Below are 25,104 nucleotides of genomic sequence, written 5' to 3'. Positions count from 1 at the left end.
GTGTAACGTGTGATGGGAAACATCACAAGACTGCGTGCAATACGTGCCATTGGCAATGCTCATGAAGACTGAAGGAATTCACATTATGGGGATGAGTTACTTTCTGGCAGAGTGTTGTTTCTTCAGAATTGATTTCATACAATTCCTCAGTGCAACATTTATAGTCAAGAGGCCATTTGTGATATGTAGCCATATTCTTTAGTCAGTGGCACCTTTGATTAATTTGTTATATGTTTTTTGGATGTTATATTCATTTATATGTCAGCTATTCTGATTATTTCATTAGGTGTACATATTTTTCGTGTTTCCACATTTTTTGCCAGGTTACTTTTCCTTCATTGGATAAACTGATCTAGTAATTTCTCTTTCTGTTGTTTGTGTTACTATTGTTCATATTCAATAACCGTGGCACGTGATCACCCAAATTATCGTGTAAGAGCTGATGCAATTTTCTTTTGGGTACTTATTACATATTGTTACCGTTGGGTGAAAAATATGTATCAATGCCTTTTTGTTTGTGAACCTATGCAGTTTGAGGTGTTTTTTTTGCAATAGAAAGACTGTGTAAACCTTGAACTGTATTTTTCTTTAAGTTTCCTCCAATAAAGGATTCATAATTCTGGCAATATGTCACTGTTAATTATTTTCCTGCTCAAAACTAGGTGTGGTAGTCAAATCAATGAAGATATAGGTATGGAAGAGCTCAAAATTGGTATAGTATTGTTCAAAATTGGTATAGTATTCTAGGTTAATATACAGACCACCTCTTACATGTGTATGCAAATTGGTGTAGACACGCATTGGACACTGACATTGTTCGTGATTGTTGTTGTACTTAATTGGATGCAGTATTTTGTTGCTGCATAATAATTGTTGATTCGTTGAACTGACTGTGTAGTCAATACCTGTTCATGAACTTAAATGATGAAATAAACTGACCCTCCTGTTGTTCTGCAGGAAGTTGTACATCAGTTTGAACGTGCATATCGTGGAGTACATGGAAAGGGCACAATGGCAGAACGGCAGTTATCAATCATTGATCGTGCCCTAGCCCTTAACCCAGGGAACAAACAGCTTGTACGAAAACGAGTTACAATTGCGGAGTCTTCATTGTCAGCTGATGTAGCTTCTCGGCAGATTGAAGCTCTTCTAAGCACACAGCCTACCAGCATTGAACTCTGGAGAGGGTAATTATTAAACAATAGTTTCTATTAAATTTTTGTTTAGTGTGTTATTGAAAAATGCTATTTTTGGATGCTTATAAGAGCAAAGCTGTAACAAAATACTTGTGATGATTGTTTTATGTTCACACTTGAATTCCTGTTATTGTGGTGCTCTCTTTGATTCAGTAGTAGTAGTTGTTGTTAATTAGAAGCAATCAAACTCTGACGCTTGGGTTATAGGTTGCTCTTTTTAATGGCTGTGTTCTACCATTATTCTTAAAAACAAGTGGTAACTGTCATGTACAGTGGCTGACTTGGAGAGAGAGGTATGAACAAAAATCTTTTTCTACCTTGGCAAATTTCTTCAGTTTAACCCATTACTGTTGGTTGTTTCCCCCTCTGGTTACCTTGAACATTGTCTATGTTTCTCTTCTTGCCTCATTCCCTGGAGCTCTCTGTTACATCTCCATCCATCTTAATCCAAAATAAGTTTGATCTCTTCTCATTACTTGTCCATACCAATGATGTCTTTGGCCATAGATGTTCTTATACACCTTAGTAACTCTTCAAACTCCTTCCATTTTCTCATTAGGAATTCTATCCAATTTCCTGGTTCCACACATCTATCTCAGCATCTTAATTTTGCGAACTGCTTAATTTTGCACTGCTTTTGCTGTTGAGAATGAAATATCTAACAAATGAAATAAATAATGTTAAACTGACTATAACTGTTGTCATGAGAAGAAATTACAGCTTTAAGACCTGTCTTGGAGATTGTACCAACAGATGTCAGTAGATGATGGGACAACTGCAAGTTCAAGGAGTTGAGTGGGCAGCAAATAATCTAGTGTTGCTAACCATGGGAATCTACACAGTGTCCTTCATTTCAATGACTGCTTCGCAGCCTGTGCCATCTGGATCCTTCCCACCAACACCAGCTTTTCTGAATTGTGCAGGTGGGAACTCTCCCTGCAATATATCCGGAGGTCAACCTTCATTAGTCATTGTCCTTACCCATTCAGCCCCTTTCCTGTTGCCTTTCCAGCACTACACAGCCCTCTATTCCACCAACACACACAATCTTTTTGTTTCTCTCCTTTTCTGCTAACTCCCCTCCCCTCTCTGCCCCTCCCTCCGTCTAATATTTCGACTGCACCTAGCTGCCCCACTCTCCACTTTGTCCCTGCATGCTCCCAGCAGCACCCTGCTATCCCTCCCCCTCCTCGCCCCAGCTTCCTCACTACCCACATCCAGTGAAAGCTAATTTTTCCGACAGCCTTTTGTGCTTTTCTGCAATTCAGCATCTCTGCTGTATGGTGAATAGCAACTATGCTTTTCATTATGTTGCTACATTTCATCTTGGATTTTCCATTGTTGGAAACAGTAAAAGTCTAGATGGGAGCCATTGGCTTACTTCTGCGTCCTGTGCTGCAATGTTGTCGACTGTCACTGTGACATTTGAAGAGGATGATATGTGATGTGTCAGCTGTTGGTTCTACACGGCCAATGAGAGAGCAACAGGTGGACAATATGTCTGGAAGCAAGAGCCATTGTAACAGTATTATGTCTGTATAGAAGTGAAATATGATATGAATTCGGATAAAAACAGCTGTGTTCACAGGTTTCACAGTAACCACAACCTCAGAAATTGTAACGTATCAGGAAAAACAGCCAGTGTATGTGACAATGAAGATAAATTGTGTTATCACAGTTGACAGGCTTAGTAAGCGAAAAATATAAAAAAAGAAGACTGTCTGAAAATTAATGTAAACCATTTCTTTATTTTATTGCTACTTATGTTATCAAAATGCAGACAATCAATAAATGCTATAATGTTAACTTTTTAGGCAGATACTGTGTCAATAAAGCAGTCTGTAATTTTGATTCATCAGCGTACCTAGCCATTATCAATGCACTGTTTTCTAATCTCAATGCATGTTAGTTCCCTGTTGTTTGGGCATCACTATATGTTAACAATAAATTTTCCTCATGAAACCTTTTGCAAAAGAGAAAAGGGGGGGGGGGGGGGGGCAGTCGTCTTACAATCAGCGTCATCCTATACTTGGATAAATACGGTAATATATGAGTTTTGTGATTTGGTCACCTATTTTGCTGATGATGGCTGAAGTAGAAGATGTAACGTGAAGACTGGCTTAGCATCAGAAGCATTTATAAAAAAGAAGACATTGTTAACTAGTATAAATTGAAGTGTTGCAACCTCTGTTCTGAAGATATTTGTATGTAGTGTGGTCTTGTATTTAGTGAAGTGAGGATGATAAGCAATTCAGACAAGAAGAGAATATAAGCTCGTGAGATGTGGTGCTGTGGAAGAATGGTGATGTTGATGGGTAGATCGAGTAATTAAGGAGGTGTGCTGATATGATTAGGGGAAAAATGAAATGTTTGGCATAACCTGACTAGGAGAAGGGATCAGTGGATAGGATACATTCTGAGACTTAAAGGGACCAGTTTGATAATGGAAGGAAGTGTGAAGGGTAAAAATTGTGTGGGATGACACAGGGGTGGATGGAGTAAGTTGGTTCAAATGGATGCTGGTTGCAGTAGTTATCAGAGATGAAGAAACATGCACAATATAGAGTAGTGTGGAGAGCTGCAGGAAACCAGTCAGTCTTCAGCTGAAATAATACTCATCATCATCATCATCATCATCATCATCAACAACAACATGAATTTAATTTTCCTCTAGTTAGCACAGCCTTGTATGTCTTTTTCCTCTTTGTAACTGGGCGAAATTATACACACTCTCTCTCCCTGACTACATTCATATGGAAACTGATCTTCTTTATAGATTTCCAGTTTCTCTTTCCTTCAGGGCTGATACCAGGTCTTCTCATGATATAGCCCATATCATTTTCTAACTGGGATTGCCCTCTTCTCAAGGTTTTCGGGTTTCCTTGATCCAGAAGTTTCTCAAAGTAATCTACCACTTACTAATATTGCCCTAATCTCAGAGTAGGAATTGAGCCTCTCTTCTTGAATAATATAAGTGAAACTATTCCCCAGTAGTTCTTCAGCCAGTCTGTTAGCCTTCTGACTGCTGTTAATGAGTTCACTTGTCTTGCCCTGCTACTTCCCAGATGCTGTTGATAAATACAATATGGCCTCTGGAATTTTGTTCAGCACCATTGAAGAGTTAGCTCATGCCTCCTTACTGATTCCTGAGCACTAATGATGCATATAGACATACCAGCACTCAGATACCTGAGTAATGTTGACGAGTTTAAGTGTACACCAGGATTTCTGCCAATATCACAGTAGCTTTTCATAGTTCTGGCTACCAGGCTGGCTTTGGGTACTTAATTGGTTCTGACCTCATTTTGCAACATTTGGCTTCACTTTACATCTTACTGTTCATGAGGATTATTATCAGCAGTGTGTTTCTCATCATTTTTTACTACTAAGGAAATGATAGGTCGTTGTGGTTGCATTGAGAAAGAGGTCATGGAGATACGAAAGCGACAGTGAGGATGAATTATTCATTGTCGACCTTATTGATAACTCATCTACAGATTCTGAAAGCAAGCTGTATTCATCAATAGGTGTAACACTGAGCTCATGTTTCAACAAGAGATGTAACTGATAGTTCTTCTGAATCTGAAAGTATAGTAACTTTCAGAATGGGTTACCAAAATCAGATCAGAAACTGTGGAAGAAAAAAAAGCCATTGTTACATCTCTGCGAGTTTGCAACAACCTTAAATTAAGAGAGAAGCTTCAAAGTCAGAAACTAGTTTTACACCTATGAAAATCATATCTCCTTTGTTGGGACCACAGTCATACATGACATTCTGCTGTTTGGTTGTACATTTTAATATTCATTTATTTCACACTTTTCAGCTTTATAACCATTTTGAAGAGTGAAGATGAAAATCACCAAATCTCTGACATGCCTCAATGATATGTCATCATCATCAGAGTATTAGAACACACACTCCTGGAAATGGAAAAAAGAACACATTGACTCCGGTGTGTCAGACCCACCATACTTGCTCCGGACACTGCGAGAGGGCTGTACAAGCAATGATCACACGCACGGCACAGCGGACACACCAGGAACCGCGGTGTTGGCCGTCGAATGGCGCTAGCTGCGCAGCATTTGTGCACCGCCGCCGTCAGTGTCAGCCAGTTTGCCGTGGCATACGGAGCTCCATCGCAGTCTTTAACACTGGTAGCATGCCGCGACAGCGTGGACGTGAACCGTATGTGCAGTTGACGGACTTTGAGCGAGGGCGTATAGTGGGCATGCGGGAGGCCGGGTGGACGTACCGCCGAATTGCTCAACACGTGGGGCGTGAGGTCTCCACAGTACATCGATGTTGTCGCCAGTGGTCGGCGGAAGGTGCATGTGCCCGTCGACCTGGGACCGGACCGCAGCGACGCACGGATGCACGCCAAGACCGTAGGATCCTACGCAGTGCCGTAGGGGACCACACCGCCACTTCCCAGCAAATTAGGGACACTGTTGCTCCTGGGGTATCGGCGAGGACCATTCGCAACCGTCTCCATGAAGCTGGGCTACGGTCCCGCACACCGTTAGGCCATCTTCCGCTCACGCCCCAACATCGTGCAGCCCGCCTCCAGTGGTGTCGCGACAGGCGTGAATGGAGGGACGAATGGAGACGTGTCGTCTTCAGCGATGAGAGTCGCTTCTGCCTTGGTGCCAATGATGGTCGTATGCGTGTTTGGCGCCGTGCAGGTGAGCCCCACAATCAGGACTGCATACGACCGAGGCACACAGGGCCAACACCCGGCATCATGGTGTGGAGAGCGATCTCCTACACTGGCCGTACACCACTGGTGATCGTCGAGGGGACACTGAATAGTGCACGGTACATCCAAACCGTCATCGAACCCATCGTTCTACCATTCCTAGACCGGCAAGGGAACTTGCTGTTCCAACAGAACAATGCACGTCCGCATGTATCCCGTGCGACCCAACGTGCTCTAGAAGGTGTAAGTCAACTACCCTGGCCAGCAAGATCTCCGGATCTGTCCCCCATTGAGCATGTTTGGGACTGGATGAAGCGTCGTCTCACGCGGTCTGCACGTCCAGCACGAACGCTGGTCCAACTGAGGCGCCAGGTGGAAATGGCATGGCAAGCCGTTCCACAGGACTACATCCAGCATCTCTACGATCGTCTCCATGGGAGAATAGCAGCCTGCATTGCTGCGAAAGGTGGATATACACTGTACTAGTGCCGACATTGTGCATGCTCTGTTGCCTGTGTCTATGTGCCTGTGGTTCTGTCAGTGTGATCATGTGATGTATCTGACCCCAGGAATGTGTCAATAAAGTTTCCCCTTCCTGGGACAATGAATTCACGGTGTTCTTATTTCAATTTCCAGGAGTGTATATATCTAGTCTTATAAAACAGTCATCACGTTACAGGATATGAATGTAAATGAATAAATAGTTCAGCTGACACTGTGCATATTATACTGCATTTGTGTTGGCTGATACGTTGCTGTGACATACATGCACGACATCGGTACATCAACTGACATCAACATTTGTCAAAACCACTTCAGAGATAATTGTAATATTTCAACAATGATGTGTCATTCAGGCATGTCCAGCATTTTGTGATGTTTCATCTTGATAATGGTTATAAAGCTGAAATCACATTAGTGTGAAATAAGTGAATATTAAAATATTTAGGTCATTATGGTCTGGGTCCCATGGGTAGAAACCACTCCCTTTCCCTCCTCCTCCCCAACCTTACCTCTCTCCCTCCTCCAAATAGGCCTTGCGATATTGACAACCGACAACATGCTGCGCACCACTGTAAGTTTCTCCATGTTTCAGGTTTGTACGTACAACACAGTGGAGCATGGCATTATGTTCTGCTCCAGGTGTGCTGAATCTGTACATCAAAGCAACACAGCAGCTCCACCAGAGTAGACGTGGTGCTCCAGCATCTCAAACACCACCAGCTGAAAGGGCCATCATTGGTAAGGATGATTAATGAGAGTTTGTAGTGTCCCATAAATGATTTCAGAGGATTATAGAATTATTATTGAGATTAGGAATATATGTGCCTCTGACTGCAAAAAGACTTTCAATTTCTTTTTATTGCGTCGTGATCGATTTCAGGGCTTCCAGCCCTTCCTCATGTGCAACCAGGATACCATATTTACACACATACAAGACAACCCTGCTTGACCCCCCTCCCTTTTTATTTTATTTTAGGAGGCTCTTTGAGAAAATTTTACTTGTAACGTATTCAGAGTAATAAAACTCATAAACTGTTTCATTGATATAAAATACCTGCCTAAGGAGTTTATTTTGAATTTATGCTATTTATTTAGTGCTTACATTTTGACAACACAAAGGGAAATAAATTAACCAAAAAGAAATGATTTGCATTGATTTTTATCTTTATTTCCTATGCCTACTACTTGAGGTCGTTGTTTGTGGTATTATTATTTTTAATCATCATTGTCATCATCACTGGTATCGCTTCTGGGATGATGGTTTACATAATCAATGAAAGATGAGAAAAGAGGCAGTGTATTCCTATGTAAGGGCAGCACTGAAATTTATGATCTTCTTCGTGATATATAATTGTCTGTTTCTTCCAAATGTGTCACGATTTCTGAGGTGATGATTAGGGTGGGATGTAATAGCACTGTTGAAACTGCTGTGAGTGGAATGAACAGCAACGAAATTTATAATTGAAATGAGCAGAAATGAAATTTATAATTGCAGTTGTAACAAGTATTATGCTGTTTCTTCTGAATATTTTGCGATGTCTGAGGTTGTGGTTATGGTGGGACCTGAGAATACAGCTCTTCCCCCCCCCCCCCCCCCCTCTGAATACGTATTGTAGTTCCCATCTATACTGACATGAGAATGTGACAGTAATTTTCTTGATCTCTTGCTTCCAGTATCATCTGCCCATTGCTTTCTCATTGGCTGCATAGAACCAACAGCAGACACTACCCATTTCGTTCCCATTGTACCTCACTGTGAGTGTTGACAGCATTGCTGCACGAAACACACTGGCATGCCATTGGATCATATCTAGAGTTTACCATCTTCTGCAGAAATGTTCACTATTGTTGAATATTTGTCCAGCTTTAAAGGCAATTCAATTCTGACTACAAATGAAAAGGCAGCTAACTGAGAAAAAAGACTTAGTTGCAATCTCTTTTTCGTCACAACTACAAAAATTGTGGGGCTTTTCTGTTGCTAATGTATAATGTAGTTTGGTAAAATCAGTGTTACATTTTGCTCAGTGGGTATAATTAACAAGTATTATTACTTTTGTGACAAGTTTCTCCAATCAATCTAGAAAAAATTAACAACAATCCATTGTTAAAAGAGGAATAGCATCTGTGTAACACAAGGGTAGAATAGGTTCAGACCTCCTTGATGCAGTGTCATGGAGGTCATCCTCTCAACATTTTCGGCATGCGTGGCAGACAGAATAGTAACCAGTCTTTGTTTTGCAGAGAATGAACAATGGATGGCTGCGGCTCTTGCTCATCCCACACAAAGTTAAATAAAAAAACCTAAACAAGTCCTAGTGAAAAAGGAATTAAATATATAAAATAATAGTCCATTAAAACTAATCATAGTCAAATTAGATGTTCACTGTGATTGCATCGTTGGAGGACTCTAGTGTCAGCAATTTTGTGACACTACACAATCTTTTCAAATTCTTCAAAATAAGTCTTCATGTGACCTCAGTTGCATCTAATTGATATGGGGCATGTTTGTTCCTGGATTACAGCTCGCTGTCATCACTGTCCATAGAATAAATTGTGAAACCTGTGTCCACAGCACCATTCAGGAAGTGACTACCTGCAATGTACCCTTTATTCCTGTAACCCTGTGATCTCAATCTTTGGTAGTCCCTGTCTTCCACTTGCCTATCCTGTTCCCTACTCCCACTCCAGCCCTACACACACATTCTATTCTGCCAGTGCATCTGCACAATCCTTTCCACTTCTCTCTGTCTTTACTCTCCCTATGACTCTCCCTCCCCCATTCCATCTAGCTAGCCCAGTATCTTGTCTCCACCATGTCCCTCCCAGCAACACCCTCAGACATCGCAGCATCTTCCGGTATTCCTATCCTGATATCCCTTCCCTCCTTCTCCCATGCCTCCTCTGTACCCCCACTACCCATTCCAGCAAAGATCACTGCTCACCTCAGATGCAATCAGAGTTGGGCTTTAGCATCTGGAGATGTAGTGGCAATGTGTGTGCGAATTATGCATGTGAATGTATGTGTGTATTTTGCATACGTCTGGTGAAGGACTTAGTCCAGAAAGTAAGTTAAATTTTGGAATAAAACTCTTAAAAACATTTTTTCAAACCAAAATTTATTTTCACAAGAAAGATCATTTCTTAAACCATATTTCTGCATAGTTGCCACCATTGTTCTGACATTTGTCATAGCAGGAAACCATCTTTTGTGTGCCCACTTAATAGAAAGATGCCGCCTGTGAAGATAGCCACTGCTGAACACTGTATCTTGTGTCATCATCACTGACATAGTGCCTTCTTCTAAAATCACACTTCAAGTTCAAGAACAAGTGGTAGTCACAAGGTGTGGGATGGGGCTGTACAGCAGATGATCAATGTGCTCCAAAGCAAATTGTTGAATAAGGCCTTGAGTGACACCAGTAGAATGGGGACATGTGTAGTCATGAAGCAACACAGTGCCGTGACAGAGCATTTCACATCTTTTGTTTTGAATTGTGCACTGAAGTCTTTTCAGTGTTTCATATCACATCGACAGTTTCACCTCAGGGAAGCACCTCCACAAGCAGAATGCCGTATCTGTCCCAGAACTGGCCGGCCGGAGTGGCCGTGTGGTTCTAGGCACTACAGTCTGGAGCCGAGCGACCGCTATGGTAGCAGGTTCGAATCCAGCCTCGGGCATGGATGTGTGTGATGTCCTTAGGTTAGTTAGGTTTAATTAGTTCTAAGTTCTAGGCGACTGATGACCTCAGAAGTTAATTCGCATAGTGCTCAGAGCCATTTGAACCATTGTTTTGTCCCAGAACTTGGTGCACAATTTTTTGTTCTAACAAAATCATTTTCAATTTGTGTTTTGGGGGGATTGTGAGTGTGTCCACTCCATTGTGTGGTGTTTTGATTTTAGAGTGACATGACAAACCCAAGTTTCATCACTGGTCACAATTCTATTTAAGAATTCATCTCCCTCGTCTCTGTATTGGGTGAGAAATGTCAAAGCATTGCCAAGTCTCTTCATTTTGTGGCCATCCATAAACTGTTTTGGATTCCAGTGGATTCACAATTTCCAAAAATTTAAGCAACTTGTGACAATTTCAAGCAAAACAGTGTTTGAAATTTGTGGAAACTCATCACAAAGCATTCTTATTGTGAACCATCTGTTTTCACAAGTTTTCTCATTCACTTTCTGAACCAAACAACAACAGAAGATCACCTACTCCATGCTTCACCATGAACATTGGTTTGTCCATCACTAAATTGTCTCACTCATTTTCTCACCATTCCATTAGTCATTACATTGTTACCATAAATCTCCAGAAGCAGATAATTAATTTCACCTGGCTTAACATTCTTTGCATTCAAGAACATACTTCATAGTTGGTGGGCTCAGAGATTGTCTTAAACATTTTGATTTATTACTAACAAATGCTAACACAACACAACATTTCTGTAATGGCATTAGTGAAAAGACAATGAACCACAAATGTAAGAGCAAATGTGCAGAACTGCAACTGTAATGTTGTGGTGGTGGTAAAATGAAACAATTCTTACTTTCCGGACATGCCTCGTAATACCTAGTAGTCTTTTTTCAATGTTTATACATGTCACTCACTATAATTTCAAAACATTTTGTACAGATTACAGCAGAAATGTAAGGTTATTTACATATTGCGTATGTCTGTATCAAATTATGTTTGTGTCAAGAATGAAATCTTTATGGTGTTAAAATTGATTTGGATCTAGAAAACAGAGAATTTCATGAATATTTAAAATCTAATTATAACCATGTGTATGTGATCACAATTGGATTTATTATCTGCTGTGCCTCTGTGGTACACTGGTTGTTGTTGTTGTTGTTGTTGTTGTTGTTGTGTATAAAATTATTATCAGCTGTTGAGTGCTAAATGGTCACTCATCTTGGGTATATTGGAGCTAATGTCATGGGATGACAACATGGAATGGTATTTACCTATCCAGTATATACCCTATCTGATGAAAAGTATCTGTTCATGCTTGTGGGAGCATACAGTGTGAGGTGGAGAGAGGGTAGGGCAACTAGGTGCCATCAGGAGGTTAGACAGAGGGTGGGAGGGGGGGAGGGGGAGGGTAGGGGGGAGGGTGAGCAAAAAAGGAGAGAAGTAAAATGAATGTGGATGCGTTAGTGGAATAGAGGGCTGTGTAGTAGATCGTGGTTGTGCCTAGGACTACCATCGTCCACCACATCTACAACAACATCCAAACCTCCTCCATATCTCCTCATAGCTGATAAACCCTGCCTCACAGACCTACTACATTTACCCCACCCTCAGAAACTCCCTCCCACCACCACACAGAATCCGGAACCTAAATGGACATGAAACACAGTCATGGGCCTTTCCTCCAAAAGCTTTTGCTGCACAGAAGTATCAGTCTTTTCCAAAGGCCTCACCTTTTGCCTCGCTCCCAGATTCAGTCATGAACAACTTGTTAAACACTTTCTCTCCTCTTCCTGGTCCCTACAGTGGAAAAACTTTTTCGCCACCAACCCTACCAATCAGACTCAATGAAAGACCAACATTGAATCTTGCCTGGCTCAATTCATTCCTCCTTCCACCCTTGATCCACCACCACTGCCCCCAAAATCACCTGTTGTTACCTTTCCAAAATTTGTTAACCTCAAACCTTGCTCACCATCTTTCCCCAAATCCCTCAAAATGCAACCTAATATTCCATCCACAGAAGAACTGCAATCCATCACCTGGAAACTGACCCTGACCTTATGGTCCTACCTGCTGACAAGGTTCCACCACTGTTGTTTAGAATAGCAAGGATTACCTGGTGGAAGGACTCTGCCAGTTGTCCACCTACAAACCCTGCTACAGTGACCCCATTCCAGAAATCCAACAGGATCTCCAGTCTCTCCTCATGTCCTTAGGCACATCCCAGAACCCCTCCCTGGAGTCCACCTCTCTCCTCATCCCAACCACTTCCCACACCCCTACCTTCTACATGTTTCCTAAAGTCTAAAACCCCAACCACCCAGGAAGCCCCATAGTGATCACTTACTGTTCCCCCACTGAGAGAATCTCTGCTCTCATAGACCAACACCTTCAGCCTATTATTCACAGCCTACCTTCCTATATAATAGAACCAACCATTTCCTCCACTGACTCTTGACATTTCGTGTTCCCTTATCATTTGGTGCCGTGCTCGTCACTCTTGATGCCACCTAATGCTCATGATCTTGCCACGATTGAACACTATCTTTCCCAGTGCCTGATGGATTCCAAACCTGCAACCTCCATCCTAGTTGCTACGTCCAACTATATCCTCTCCCACAATTACTTATCCTTTGAAGACATCACCTACGAACTACTCTGGGGTATGGAAATGGGCACATGCATGGTACCATTCTATGCCAATCTATTCATGAGGCATCTAGAGGAATCGTTTCTAACCAACCAGAATCCTGAGCCCCTCATCTGGTTCAGATTCGTTGATAACATCTTCGTAATCTGAATTGAGGGTGATGACATCTTATCCACGTTCCTCCAGAACCTCAACACCTTCTCCTCTATTTGCTTCACCTGTTCCTCGTCAACTCAATAAGCCACCTTCTTCAATGATGACTTCCACTTCAAAGAAGGCTACATCAGTACCACCATTCATATCAAACCTACCAACCACTGGCAATACCTCCACTCGACAGCTGCCACCCATTCCATACCAAGAAGTCCCTTCCATAGAGCCTAGCCATTGCATCTGTAGTGATGAGCAGTTCCTCTCAAAATGTACCAGGAGTCTCAGTGATGCCCTCATAGATTGTAATTACCCTTGCAACCTTGTACAAAAACAGATCTCCCATGACTTATCTCTCCAGTCACCCACCACCTCCGAAAGTCCCGTTGTCCTGCCACAGAGGAACATTCCCCTCGTGACTTAGTACACTCCAGAACTGGAGCAAGTGAATCATATTCTCCCGCAGGGTTTTGACTATCTTTTGTTATGCTCTGAAATGGGGAATATCATACCCACTATCCATCCCATCTCTCTCACAATGGTATTTCACTGCCCACTGAACTTACACAATATACTTGTCCATCCCTACACAACCCCTGCTCCAGCCCCTTGCCTCATGGCTCGTATACATCTAATAGACCTAGATGCAAGAGCTGTCCCATACATCATCCCACTACCCCCTCCTCCAGTCTGGTCACAGTGTTCCTGTTCTGGCTCTACACAGCCCTCAGTTCCACCAACACACCCACAATCTTTTTACTTCCCTCCTTTCCCAATGCCCCCCCCCCCCCCCCCCCCCCCCCCGCCTCCCCTCCCGGCTAACCCCTTAACTGCACCTAGTTGGCCAATCCTCTCTCCCTCGTCCCTGTGTGCTCCCACAAGCAGCACTTTAACATCCCCCAACCCTAACCTGCTATTCCTGCCCCTGTCTCTTCCTTATCCCTACCACGCAGATTGCTTCTCCCATCTTGCGTTGCTACTCACAGTCCATGATTTCATTCTTCCAACACATTTATTCATAAGAGATAGAAATTTAGTGAGATTGTGAATAATATTCTTGTATTTGTTATTTTTCTACATAGTCTTCATCACATTATGTGGCCTTATGTCAGCATTGTGTAAGAGCATGTACTCTGTGTCAATAAAAGCTCTTTGTCATGTGCATGTAGCCATGTTTTCACCACTTGAATTATGCTTTCATCGTCTTCAGAGTGTGTCTCACTTAGGGAATCCGTAAGTGGCTCAAACAGATGGAAGCTGTCTGGTATAGAGTGTGTGAGGCAGTGATGTACAATGCAGTTGAGTGGTGTGTTCCCGGGTTTTGAGACTCGTCGTGATGTCATGTTGGAGCAAAATTTTTTTTAAATTCTTGTCAGACCAAACACACTGGACTCTGATCTTGAGTTTGTTCTGGGTCTTCATTTATGCCACGGAATCAGTGGTTGACCTTTTTGACAACATATTCATAGTAATGATTCCATCACTATCCCAAAAGACTGTCATCATGACTCTGCCTACAGAGGGAGCTGCCTTGAATTTCTTCTGTTTGTGGATGGTGCCAGTCCAGTGATTGCCTTTTTTTCTGACTCAAAGAAATGCACTCAGATTTCGTCACCCATAACGATCCTTGGCAGAAAGGCTTTTCCATTGACCTCAAATTGCTCCTACAGTCCAGATGAAATGGTTTTGTGGGGTCTGTTGTCAGCATCCATGGAATGCATCCTGAGTACGCTTTTGAATATCCAAGTATCTCAATCACTGCACACACACTTCCAGTGCTCACCATTGCTGCAGAGCCAATTGTGAGTTGCAATGTGCATGCTTGCAGGAGTAATGGCATCTGCAGAATTCACTATGGCAGGCACGGTGGCTGTGATGGGACGTTTTAAACATGGCTAATCTTAGAGCTCAGTTTCTGGATGTACTGAGGCTTTAATTGTATTTACCCAAAACCTAACAGTACTCCTATCAACTGCATCATTACCACGCACTGCACACAAACTGGTATGAATGTTAAACATGCTTTCTTTTTCTGCAAGAAAGATTTCAATTACAGTATGCTGTTCGTAAGGAGTGTCTTGCATAAATGCCACTTCGATGATTCATTACTGCCTGAAATGTTTTAACTTCAGTATAAAACATAGAATATTGAGACCCCCTCCCTCCCTTTTTTAGCAGGAACAAGGGTCATGCCACTGGTGGATGTGTGAATTATGTTCAATTTGCAGTACTACTACATAAATATATCAATAATAGATGTATTTTGATAATCAGTTTTTCTTTACGATGTTACTTGGGCAGCAACTACTGTAGCAGCGACACTCTGAGAGAAAAGAGCTCAAAAGTAGGAGGGGAGAAATGACATTCCTCTGAGAGAGAGAGAGAGAGAGAGAGAGAGAGAGAGAGAGAGAGTGAGGGGTAGGTCAGAACTCTTATACTGACACTTCTTTCTACTGTAAGTTACAAATATCTATGCATTAAATATAGGCAGAGTGTACCCAGTATGTCTATGATTGTGTGTACACAATTAAGAGCTCTGGATTGTCTAAAAGAAATGAGTGTTTTACAAAATTCTGTGTATTTTGTATGTTTGTAGATTTGGTACTGGATTGTGGATTGTTCTTGAGGCAAGCAGGCCTGTGGGAACATGTGTGGCTACTTGTACAAGCTTATCTTACATTGAACTTGATAACACCCACAACAAAATATTTTGAGCTCAAGTCGGATGTTTCTGAGGATGATGTAAGTAAGTATGCATTTTATTTTGTGTATGAGGAAAGTCAGTAAGAAAGCTCAGTGTTAGAACCTGAAAATTTTTCAAAGTGAGTATTAATGCTAACTAGTGGACTACTTGCACACTGCAAAATATTGAAAATAAAAGAAGTCCATGTGCTGGCTTGTATTGATAAGGCAGTGTTTCAAAATAAAACACTAACCTGTCTCCACGACCAGCGCTGGATAACATACGAGGTGCGGCTAGAAAAAAACCGGACTGATGCTGGAAAAAACATTTATTTACAATTTCATGTTATCTCCTTCAATGTACTCTCCTCCTCGGTCTCTACACCGCTCCATACGAATTTTCCACTGTTCATAGCAATGCTGCCGATCATTTTCGGTAAGTCCATACATTAGTTCCGTCGCTTTTTCTTTTACTGCTTCAACAGTCTCAAATCTAGTTCCTTTCAAAGCTGACTTGACTTTAGGGAAAAGAAAAAAGTCACATGGGGCCAAATCAGGTGAGTAGGGTGGATGATCTAAGATGGGAATGTTGTGTTTTGCCAGAAACGTCTTCACTGACAACGCACTGTGAGCTGGGGCATTGTCTTGGTGAAGGATCCATGACTTTTTTCTCCACAAATCGTTCCGTTTTCTCCGTACTCACTCACGTAGGGTAGCCAGGACGCTAATGTAGTAATGCTGATTCACTGTTTGTCCCTCTGGTACCCAATCAATGTGCACAATCCCTTTGATGTCAAAAAAAACAATCATCATTGCCTTGAATTTCGATTTTGACATTCGTGCTTTTTTTTGTCGTGGAGAACCAGGAGTTTTCCAATGCATCGATTGGCGTTTAGTTTCGGGATCGTAAGTAGAAAACCACGATTCATCGCAAGTAATAACATTTTGTAAGAAGGTGGGATCACTTTCAGTGTTTTCCAGGATGTCAGAACAAATCATTCTTCGGCGTTCCTTCTGTTCAATTGTGAGACACTTTGGAACCATTTTTGAACACACTTTGTTCATGTTGAAACTTTCATGAAGAATCTGCCTAACACTTTCCTTGTCAACTCCTGTTAACTCAGACACTGCTCTGATTGTTAAACGGCGATCTTGTCGAACAAGTTTACCGATTTTTTCAATGTTTGCATCAGTTTTTGCTGACAATGGTCTGCCAGTGCGAGTGTCATCACTGGTGTCTTCGCGGTCATCTTTAAATCGTTTAAACCACTTAAACACTTGTGTTCGCGATAAACAGTCATCGCCGTACACTTGTTGTAACATTACAAACGTTTCACTTGCAGATTTTCCTAGTTTGAAACAAAATTTGATGTTAACATGCTGTTCTTTCTGTACACTCAACATTTTCCGACGCACAGACAAAACATCAACTACTTAAAACAGACGCCACGGGCAGACTGAGTGCAGGAGGCAGATGAAACTCGAGCAGTAGGCGGAGCGAGAGTCACGTGACAGGCCACGCGACTTTCAGCCTTATTGCATTCGTTTTATTGTTTCACCAGTACTAGTCCGGTTTTTTTCTAGCCACACCTCGTACTTATTGCTGCTGGGCCATTCATTGGATTTGTATATCAATACTTGCAACTATATTTGCTTGCTTTTTGGGGGACTAAGCTGTGCGTCAGCCCATAGTATTGTCTATTTCCTTTTTTTATACCCTGTAGTAATGCATATATTACCCTAAATGTTGCAGTTTGAATAGTTTACAGCTTCATGTTTGACAAACACTGTTAAATTGAATGATAGGCATAACAAACTGCATAGAGGTAGGTCTTGATGGATGAGTGGTGTCACCATTCTAAAGGAATCCTGCCCTGCTATTGTTGAAATATTGTTAATTAACTGATGTAATAAAAATAAAATCATAAGTCAGACATAGTATTAAGGTTAACTGCAGGACATGTATCCTAGAATTATTTTACGAATAGTCATTAAATGAAAAAATAATCATCTTTCTGTTCATTGCCATAATTGTTGTTGTTGCTGTTGTTACTGCTTCTTCTTGTTACCCTGAAAATAAATGGGTTATGATTTTACCGAGAGGTTTCTTGCGTTTTGAAAGTGTTTAAGAATGATGTGTTAATCTTCCTCTTGCTGTCAGTATTATAGCATAACTTGTTCACTCAGTCTTGTACTCAAATTGGCATAAACAGACGTTAAAAGTAATTTCTTTTAAAAGGAACATAAAGCTACTTTTCCACACTTGATGAACTATTAACATTATAACCCACAAGGGTACAGCAGAGATGAGTCACATTTTGACATTCCTCCATCACAGCTCACGTTCAGCTCCTCGCCAGAGAAAAACGTAAGCCAAAGATACAAAAGCCTTACGTCAACAACTCATAGAGTGTGATACGTTTTACTTGTATACTACCTGCATTTTGATAAGTTTTGAATATCAATTAGTTTTGGATAGTTTTTCATAATAAAAGAAGATAAATAAAAATGACATGAAAGATATGGCCTCCGGAACAACAAAATAAACCAGTAACCTTATACTGAAATAAATACACATCACCAATATTAGAAAATAATATAATAGCAAAAGGTGTATCGTATTGTATGCTTGATTACAGCTGCATTGCCATCTACTATACTTCAGAATCATACAGATGTAGACTTACAATATCGACCTATAGATCAAATAGTTAGAATTTATGCTGTACTTATAAGATTGTTGTTAGTTCTAAGTTTGGATAATACTAAAATAAGAGGAAAGTGATAGAAATGAGTGGAAGCTGTCTAAAAATTGGATTTGGAAGAAAGGAAGGAAAGAAGAAAATAAAGGCATTGAAAATTTATTTGCAAATAAGCTAATTAAGACTTTGCAAAGTATTTAGAAGTGAGCATTTGCCTTTTGTGCCCATATTACTTTCAATCTCTTCCTGTAGGCTGCCTTCTTCTCTTCAGACCATGTTGTTCCAGTCTCCTTCATTTTTTCTCTTGGTCAGTTCACCATTTGTGAGTTTTGGACCTGAAGATTTTGTGGTTTTGGACATTTTCTGAAAGATCTCCTACCAATTTCAGATCAGATCATATCAGATCTTGCCAATCCATTCAATCATAGTAGGTCGTAGTGGGCATGGTACAGTATCCAGTATGATTGATATGAAGAACCAAGTAGTCTCGGTTGCAGTGTCGACATTTTTTATTATTTGTTTATGACTCATTTCACCTTTATTTAGGCATCTTGGGATTGACCTATGGTAGAAATACAAAGTTTTATTTTAGTGGCATGCTTCCTTTTATTGATACTGGATTAGCAAGAAAGGATATGAAAACATGCAATGCCTCTAAAACTAGTGCACACAACTCTCAGCAGTTGGTGCCTGCAGGCTGTGAACTGTGTAATAGTGCTAAATTGCTAAATATTGTCATACCATTTCATTGTGACTGTTTTGGTTTTGCCTCTGCTGTGAAAAAAAAATGCTATTTGTTTTGTAAGTCTGTCTGGATTAACTGGATTAATTCTTTTAATGTGGCTATAGAATCTTAACCTGTATTTTCTAATGTCACTATGGATATTTGCATATTATTTGTTTTCCTGATTGTTTCTGACTCAGTATTGTTCATCTACAAGTTACGAGCCTAGAATTTTTCATATGTTTTGTTCCTATTTCTCATTGTTTTCAATGTCTGCCTTCCTGTTCCAAATTAGTGTTTCTAATTACTGTAGTCTAATGTCTTAGGGTTGTGTGCTTGGAAATGCAATTCTTGTTGTAGATATTTTGGGTAAGTCTGTATGGCATTTCCATCTTTTGACATCTGATTTGGTTTGCTTTTGTATCAATTCCATTTTATTGATTGGTTTCACTGAGATATTTAAAGTCCAGACCTTGTTTTATTTTGTCTTATTTCCCATCCTTGAATTTTGGTGCTCATTTGTTGCAGGTCATGTAAGTTGTCTTTTCAAAAGATATCTTAATACTGACTTTATCTGCAGTTTCTTTCCTAAGTTCAATCTTATTTGTATCCCGTCTGGAAGGCGGCGTGTGGGTAGGAGCAGGAGCAGGAAAAATACGTCAGTACTGCACGTAAGTAAAAGTGGTGTACTGGTGCCTGAATAAATGTATACAGAGGCATACATAAGTTGTACAGATGAGCACAGTCTCTGAAGCTAAGTGTCCCGGCCGTCTGCTCTTGATCAAATGGGCAGAATCTGCAGCGGAGCTTGTGGATCTGCACTGTGCCTGCTAGAGGGCACTATTGTCGGTGTCAATCGTAGTGCCAACTTAAGCACTTGAATGTAAGCGGTGGCATCTTATCTATCAATACCACATACCACATCCCTCCCCCCTGAAACGACACACCGTCGTTGAGTAGGGCTTCCGACGGCGGGTGGAGGGACCCAGGGTCGGCGCAGCTGAGGGGGCGGACAGTGGAACTGCCGGGGCGCGCTATCCACCCACGACCCCGAATTGATCGCGAGGGGGCAAGGAAAACACCCTGTGGAAAACCTGTCCGGGCTGCGCACCGCCACTGGGTATGCTCGGATGAGGAGACAGAGCAACGACCTCCATGGCAACGGCGGCGGCGGTGACAGCCTCAGTGTCCGTCGGTAGCGGCAGCGACGAGAGGTGCCCGTCCCGTGCACGCGACCGGACCGGCAGCGGCAATAACGGCAGGCGCGTCCACGGAGGCGTCGTCGATGGAGTTGGGGGCTGAGGCGGCGGAAGCCGTGAAGCCTCCAATTTTGCCGGAAAACAACCAACGGCAGAAAACTGAGGACAGCACAAATGGATCTGGTTATGGTGTCGCTTGAAAGTACCGGAGGGGTCAGAAATGACAAACAAGGTGTGGCCAAGCCAGCGCAGAATGCGCCCCTGCTCCCAGTACTGACTGTGAGAGAAAACGCAATATAGCACCAAATAATGCGGCACCATACCGAATGAGGCGAAGCAGCGGGACCATGCAGTGGCGGGTGCAATAGCTGCAGGAGCGACCGATGGGCGCGGCCATGGAGCAATTCCGCTGCGGAACGGGTGCCTTGCAGCTTAGAGTGACAGGAAGCAAGGAAAGTCCAGAGCGCGTGCTCACAAGAGTGTGTGGCATGTGATGTGTCGACAGAAGTGCCGACACAGTGTGATTTGAGGGGACCGCAATGCACGCTATAAACACACGAAGGATGGCGTGAGGTCTGAAACAGGATACGTAATGAATGCTATAAAGAAAAGTACGTAGCTTCTGGAATACTTAACTTTAATCCATCCTTGTTGTACATCGCTCTAGACGATACAAGTGAGACTCTTTAGATACAAGCTATGTAAGGCTAATGGCGCCTTGCTAGGTCGTAGCCATGGACTTAGCTGAAGGCTATTCCATCTATCTGCTCGGCAAAGGAGCGAGGCTTCGTCAGTGTAGTCGCTAGCAAAGTTGTCCGTACAACTGGGGCGAGTGCTAGTCCGTCTCTCGAGACCTGCCGTGTGGTGGCGCTCGGTCTGCGATCACTAACAGTGGTGACACGCGGGTCCGACATGTACTAATGGACCGTGGCCGATTTAAAGCTACCACCTAGCAAGTGTGGTGTCTGGCGGTGACACCACATTCCTCCCCCGCAAATCGGCGAACTGTCGTGTTATAAGGCTTCCGCCCGCCGTGGGGAGGACCCCATGTTGACGTATGCGATGAGGTGGGGAGCCTAACAACAGGCGAGGCTGTGCCACCTGCACCCTGCCATTCGGTCCGAGGGGAGCTAGGAAACGCCTGAAAACCTAGTCCAGGGTGCACGTCAACAGGCAGTGTATGCGCCCGTAGAGAGACAGGTGGGGCCGAAGGGTCGACCTCCATTGCGTCGGGGTACCCGACGCGCGAAGACGCCATGTGGTCCGGAGCGGGCAAAAGTTCCATGGCGGAGGACATCTGGTCACGGGAAGTGATCGGCGGCGCAGGACCCAGGGAGGCGCCAGGCGGTTGCAGCAACGCGTCTACTGCGGGCGTCGCCGGTGGGAGAACAGGCGGCGGCGGCGGCAGCGGCGCGTCGCCATATGGCAAAATGGAAGGCAGCGTCGGTAACACCTGGGGATGAGGCGAGCCAGTAGATGAGTCCCCAGGGCGCTGACCGGACGGCACCGTCGCTGAAAGCAGACAGGGAGCGGCAGAACCCAGGCGACGACAGAGGCGCAGCTGATTGAGATGCCGACGCACCTCACCAGAGGCCCCCAAAAACAAATACATCGCGCGGCCGAGGCAGCGAAGAATGCGCCCTGCGAGCCAACGCCGTGAACCTCGATAGTTGCGATAGAATACAACGTCGCCTGGAGCAAAAGCAGGAGTCTGCCGCTGCACAGGAACCTGATGCGGCGGATGCAGCAAAGACATCAAGGTTCGATGAGGACGACCGTGGAGCAACTCAGCCGGCGAGCGACCGTCTCGGGGCTGAGAGCGAAATGAAGACAAAAAGAGCAACAATGCGTCCTCCCGAGAATGCGACTCTTTCAACTTCAACATCTGTAACTTGAAAGTCCGGACCAATCGTTCAGCGGCACTGTTTGACTGAGGCGAAAACGGCGCGGATGTCAGATGTTGAATACCATTGGCCTTGCAGAAAGACAAATTCTGCGGACATGAATTGTGGGCCATTGTTGGAAACAATAGTCTGCGGAAGACCTTCAATGCAAAAGATAGCAGACAACGCTTGAATGGTGGCAGATGACGTCATGGAAGACATCCGGACAACAAAAGGAAAATTACTGAAGGCATCTACCAGAACCAACCATCGAGCATTCCAGAATGGACCAGCAAAATCGATGTGCAAGCGTTGCCAAGGGGAAGTGGCTTTTGGCCATGCAAAGAATTTCCGCGGTGGTGCGGATTGTTGTTTGGCACACGCCATGCAAGAAGAGCACATTTTCGTAATCGCAGCATCGATTCTGAACCAAGTACAGTGCTGACGAGCAAGTTGTTTCGTTCGCACTATACCCCAATGTCCTTGGTGGAGAAGCCGTAAGACAGAGGACTGTAACAAACGTGGGACCACGACTTTGGACTGATCATTATCAGAACACAACAACAAAACACCACGTCGTACAAAAAGTCTCCTTGTGAGCAAAAAATCTGCGAATCAACGGATCCTCGATCCGTGACTTTGACAAGGGCCATTGCGTAGCAACAAAACGCAAAACGGTAGCAAGGACAGGGTCAGCAGCTGTGGCTGTAGCTACACGACGAAAATCAATCTGAAACGATTCGACCACGTCATCGGTTTCCGCATCAATGAACATGCAAGCAAGTTCGGAAGAATCGAATGCTCTATCCTCAGCAACAGGCAAACGGGACAACGCATCGGCGTTTCCGTGCTTAGCCGTGGACCGATACAAGATATCGTAGCGGTACTGCGAGAGGAAAATAGACCAGCGAATGAATTTCTGCGCTGTACGTGGAGGTACAGGCTTGTTCGGATGAAAAAGTGACGTCAAAGGTTTGTGGTCTGTGATGATGGTAAAGTGACGACCATACAAGAAATCATGGAACTTAGTAACACCAAACACGAGAGCCAAAGCTTCTTTCTCGATTTGTGAATAATTTCTTTGCGCAAACGAGAGCAATTTTGACGCAAAGGCAATAGGGCGATCATGCGATCCATCTTTGTGCGCAAGCACAGCACCGATCCCGAAATCCGATGCATCTACCATCAACAAAAGGGGTTTCTGGGGATCGAATGGCGTAAGGCAAGTATTTGAAAGCAACGCCGATTTCAACTGGCGAAAAGCGCGTTCGCATTCCGTCGTCCAGACGAACGCAACACCTGTACGGCGTAAGCGATGAAGCGGAGCTGAAAGGGAAGAGGCATTGCGCACATTCACTCACACCTTGTGATTCCAAATCGTGTAATGTTCTTGCGACCTCATCATGCAATGCGTGAGGAACATTGCGCGCTCTGAAAAATTTCGGTTGCGCGTTGACTTTCAGTTCCAAATGCGCTTCATAGTTCTGAGCGCAAACTAAGCCCGGTGCAAAAATGTCTGCAAATTCTTCACATAGATGAGAAACACTGTCTGAAGGCACAGTCTGATTCACTGATAGGACCTGATTTACTATAGACATGTTAAACAACTGAAATAAATCTAAACCAAACAAGTTCACTGCAGTAGAAGAACGAAGAACGTAAAATGACACAAGTTTTGTTTGTCCCTTGTATGTTGCAAGAAGAGTGCACTGTCCTAACACAGGGATATGCTGTCCTGAATAACTAGTGAGCTGAACATTTGCGGCACGCAACGGAGGTTTGCCCAGTTGTTTGTACATGTCGTGATTGATCAATGAAACTGCAGCTCCGGTATCGAGCTGGAATGGTATGACTTGCCATTAAAGTCCAAATCTACAAAAAGTGTATTGTCCTGCTGACGACAAGAGCGACTGTTTTGTGCAATTTGAACTGATACAGGTACAGCATCACTTGCTAATTGACGTGATTTCCGGCGACGTCGACGCACACTTTTTGTGGGACGAACACAGTCACTGTTAGAGAAAGTGGCACTGGACGGAGTGGAATTAACTACATGAATGTCCATGGGTGAAGGTTCACAAGCCTGAGTATTCTTGGTTCTATTCTGGCGCGAAGCAAAGGGCCTGGAATGATTAAGAGTGTCTGATCTGAGCTTTTTCTGGCAAACACTTTGAACATGTCCTTTCTTATAACAGTAAAAACAAATAGCCAGGCGTGACGAGCAATTGTCACGCGAATGTCTAGTTGCATACCGCGGGCACGGTTTCACTGCATTTGTATGCTTGCGCGGCACAAGTGGAGAGCTAGGCGGCAGCTGCGTGGACGAGCGCGAGGGCTGTTTATCGGTCCGTGCAGCGCTCCCGGCGGGCCGGTTAATGTTACACACGGCTGGCGAAGTTTCAAATGATTCCTGTGCAAAGTCAAGTGTGTCTTGTCTATCTAATATGTCTATCACTTGTTGAAGGGAGGGATTAACTAGTTTCAAAATCTGTTCCCGTATACGAACATCAGAAACGTTCTGTGCAATTGCATCACGTACTATTGTATCTGAATAAGGGAGTCCACATTCACACTCAAAAGCACAATCCCTTGTAAGGCCTTGCAATGTTGCAACCCACTCCCGATTAGTTTGACCGGCCGTACATTTTGTACGAAAGAACGTATACCTTTTTGCAACTACATTAACTGTTTCCTTGAAATAGGCGTCTAAAGCAGACAAAATTTCTTCATAGGACAGAGTTGCTACGTCGCGTCGGGGAAATAATTTCACTATCACACGGTACGTTTGCACCCCTACACACGCCAATAAGTGAGGCTGCCGCTTGTTACCTTGAATTCTGTAGGCGGCGAGATGAAATCCAAACTGGTGTGACCATTCTGTCCATGTCTCCAGAGCCGCTTCATAGGGACGAAATGGGGGTGCAACTGCATGTTGTGGCTGTGGTAGCGGTGAAGCGGCGGCCGCCGCATCGTTTTGCATTGCACGTTGACCCTGGACGAGCTGTCCAAGGGCATCCAATAACGC

At 43.4% G+C, this 25,104-nt stretch overlaps 1 protein-coding gene across 1 annotated transcript in view; it reads left to right on the top strand.

Moving 5' to 3' along the window:
- The window catches only part of LOC126412412 (nuclear exosome regulator NRDE2), a 160,695-nt gene that overhangs the window by 50,490 nt on the left and 85,101 nt on the right, over positions 1-25,104 (top strand). Inside the window, exons 5-7 of the mRNA XM_050081997.1 lie at positions 958-1,187; positions 6,990-7,135; positions 15,486-15,635. Coding sequence (XP_049937954.1) covers positions 958-1,187; positions 6,990-7,135; positions 15,486-15,635 — 526 coding nt within the window. The remainder of the gene's footprint in view (positions 1-957; positions 1,188-6,989; positions 7,136-15,485; positions 15,636-25,104) is intronic.

The sequence above is a fragment of the Schistocerca serialis genome, chromosome 7, assembly GCF_023864345.2.
Source record: "Schistocerca serialis cubense isolate TAMUIC-IGC-003099 chromosome 7, iqSchSeri2.2, whole genome shotgun sequence".
NCBI lineage: Eukaryota > Metazoa > Arthropoda > Insecta > Orthoptera > Acrididae > Schistocerca > Schistocerca serialis.
Note: the sequence above shows the minus strand (reverse complement) of the source record. Positions and strands in the feature narration are given on the sequence as shown.